The sequence below is a fragment of the Austrofundulus limnaeus genome, unplaced genomic scaffold (genome assembly GCF_001266775.1).
Source record: "Austrofundulus limnaeus strain Quisiro unplaced genomic scaffold, Austrofundulus_limnaeus-1.0 Scaffold123, whole genome shotgun sequence".
NCBI lineage: Eukaryota > Metazoa > Chordata > Actinopteri > Cyprinodontiformes > Rivulidae > Austrofundulus > Austrofundulus limnaeus.
This window is the reverse complement of record NW_013952525.1, coordinates 739,378-742,621: the sequence shown is the minus strand read 5'-3', so window position 1 is coordinate 742,621 and position 3,244 is coordinate 739,378. Positions and strand designations below refer to the sequence as shown.

Below are 3,244 nucleotides of genomic sequence, written 5' to 3'. Positions count from 1 at the left end.
ATACCACGCAACCCTGAAAAGGAAGAAGCGTGTACAGAAAATGGATGGATGGATGGATGGATGGATGGATGGATAGTATAAATAGTGCTTTGTTATTAAATTTTCTTAAATTATCTTTTGAAATGAAGATAGGCAGATGTGCACCTGTTTTTCAAGATTATTAATTATCTTTAGTGTTTTTAACATGGACAACTGTCTCAGATGTTTTCTGTCAGAGAAGAGCACCTGTGCAGCAGTGGTACCATTGGGGGAAAGGGGCATTGAAAAACCACGGGTGGCACACCAAAACTAAAATTCAAAAGAGAAATTCTATGATGCTGTTGTAAAATGACAATTTGAAAACTATAGGAAAACATTAGTTAAGGGGTTTGCCTTTAGTTCATTATTTTACAGATAATATTACAGATTATGTGACGCACACAGACCAGAAAGAAAGAACCACTGCAGAGAGGAAATTCAGAAATCCGAGCAATGAATAAACTTAATACGAAGTGACAGATCTGGAAATGCCGGAACAAAAATCAGATGTTTGTATACACTGGTGATAACTTTTAAAACCCATAATCAATGCGCTGCAGCCAGTTTCAAATAAAAGTCATCCTTTAAACAGAGATTATACAAACAAGAGAACCAGTTCAATAAGTTTATATGAAAACATAAAAAGAGTAATAGATTATTTTCATTTACACTTGGAACACCTTCATTTCTCCTACAGTATATTGCAGAATTGTACGTGTTTCATGGGTTTGGGTGTGTTATGTTCAACTCAATGCATTACTGTGATGTTTGGTTTACTTCAAACCCTTATTTACTCATAAAACTGCACTTAGAGAGCTATTTCTGTCTAGTCACTGGTGTATCTAATTACATGGTACACATACTGATGCTGATAATTATGTGGTTCAAAAGCATTGTGCAGCAATCAGCTGAAATTGGTGTGAGAAAACACTAATGAGAGTTTTTTGGGGGGGATTTTCTGTCCTCTCTCTTGAGTAGAAACTAATTACTTGATTTGGATTTTGTCTCAGAAGGTTCAAATGACCAAAGACACGAGTGTTAGTTTAATTTGACAGTGAGCCGGCAGCAAATGAGAAAAAATGCTTATGGCTATGGCTCTGTGATGTCTTGTAATGAAATGGGAAACTTTCATTTGTTTTGTTTTGTTTTATTCATTCATTAAAACAAACAAAAGAAAAATCTATATATACAGTACAATAATAAAAAAAACTCAAGTTATAAAGGAAATACTTCAGGAAACTTAAGTAATAATAATACAGTCGTTTCACAGACTAAAACTTTGAAACAAAAACAGCATCAGGTCCATCCCGTCTTGTTTGAATAACACTTTATGTTGATACTTGGCACCATATCTTTTCAAAAAACGAGCTTTTATTATCTTTTTGAACATATAAATCGTTCTGGAAGTTTTAATATGAATATCAAGATTATTCTATCAACATATTCCTTGAGTTACATACAGTGTTCCTCTGAACTAGTTTGAATGGAAGTTTTTTTTAAAAATCTCTATTTCCTTAAGGTTATATTGACTTTCTGTTTTAACAAATTTTAACTGAATTTTTACATGTAATAAATTTATGAGCCTTATACATAACTTGTAAGAAAACTTTTTTTTCACTGACTATGAATTTCAATACCATTAATTCTGAATGGGGCTTAAATATATATTTTTTCTGTTACTAAATACTGTGTAGTTTGTTTTGTTAAAAATTCAACAATAACTTATTTAGATGAAACCCTGTTTGTATTGTCCTGACTTCTGTTTGTATGATCTCCTACATCTGTTAAATATTATCACCAGAATAAAAATGTGGTGTCATCAGCAAACAAAATACTTTTTTAAAAGGTTTGACATACTGACAAAATCATTCATGTACAAAATAAACTATAGAGTTAAAAAGAGTTAAACATTACTCGACTAAGCCCCACCTGTCACTTCAACTGTTTATTATTATTATTATTATTATTATTATTATTATTATTATTATTACTACTACTACTACTACTACTACTACTACTACTACTACTACTACTACTACTNAAAAAGAGTTAAACATTACTCGACTAAGCCCCACCTGTCACTTCAACTGTTTATTATTATTATTATTATTATTATTATTATTATTATTATTATTATTATTATTATTACTACTACTACTACTACTACTACTACTACTACTACTACTACTACTACTACTACTACTACTACTACTACTACTACTACAGAGACATAAATAAACTATTACCAGGTATGCATTTAGTAAATAAAAGACAAAAAAAAATCTTACCGATCTCCAGTGTATCCGGGGCTACAGAGACATTGTCCAGTCGATGCCAAACAAAAGCCATTATTGTGACATTGACATTCCTGAGAACAGTTTTGTCCAAATCGTCCATCTGGACATGGCTGTCCACACACTGTCCCCTGAAAGCATAAGCAACAAACATTTAAATACAGAGTCTAAACCAGGGGTCACCAGCAACCTTGTTCAGGGTTTAGAGGTTTTCTGAGCAGATTCTTTCGAGCCAAAATGCACAAAAACATAACCTTAATAAATGTGAAGCCTCACATCTACAGTACAATGCCTGTTGTTCTGATGTTAAGAAAATAAAATGTCATTTCTTCCACTGATGAAGTGCAGAAAATGCATTTCAGCATCATAGAAAACATATACATTTTGATAATATACACTATGAAGACAATAACAAAAAAAGAATTACAAATGTGATATAAAAGAACCTAAAATAAACTGATAAAACGTTGTCGACAAAGAGCCGTGAGTCTGTGTTTTTGGATGTTTGAATACAGTGAAACTGAATCACCAATTTTTTTTTCATCTTTAAAAGATCAAATCAGTGGAACATAAAATAGATTGTGTATCATTGTTATTACAAATAAGATGAGGTTTCAGGAGGATTTTGTCCAATCCTCACATAAAACAAAATAAATAATAAATAATAAAAGTCATTAAAAATGTGGCTGAATCACCTTTTTTTCTCTTTGATGTGTTGGGGTTTCTTTAGAGCAGTGGTTCTCAATTATTTTCTGTCATGCCCAACAAGGGAACTTGGATTATCTAGATTACTGGATTAAAGTACTATTTAGAACCTGATAATACTTAATTATTTATTTGTACAAACCATTGTATGACTTTCTGGCAATAGCATTCTGAATATAATCACATAATAATGTAGGGGAAACACTGCATTATTTAAAAGAACAAGT

At 31.5% G+C, this 3,244-nt stretch overlaps 1 protein-coding gene across 1 annotated transcript in view; it reads right to left on the bottom strand.

Annotated features, from left to right (window-relative positions):
• megf10 (multiple EGF-like-domains 10) overlaps positions 1–3,244 on the bottom strand; it is a gene marked incomplete in the record, with an annotated part of 88,699 nt that overhangs the window by 36,420 nt on the left and 49,035 nt on the right. Inside the window, 1 exon segment of the mRNA XM_014015086.1 lies at positions 2,307–2,443. Within this exon segment, the coding sequence (XP_013870540.1) occupies positions 2,307–2,443 (137 nt within the window).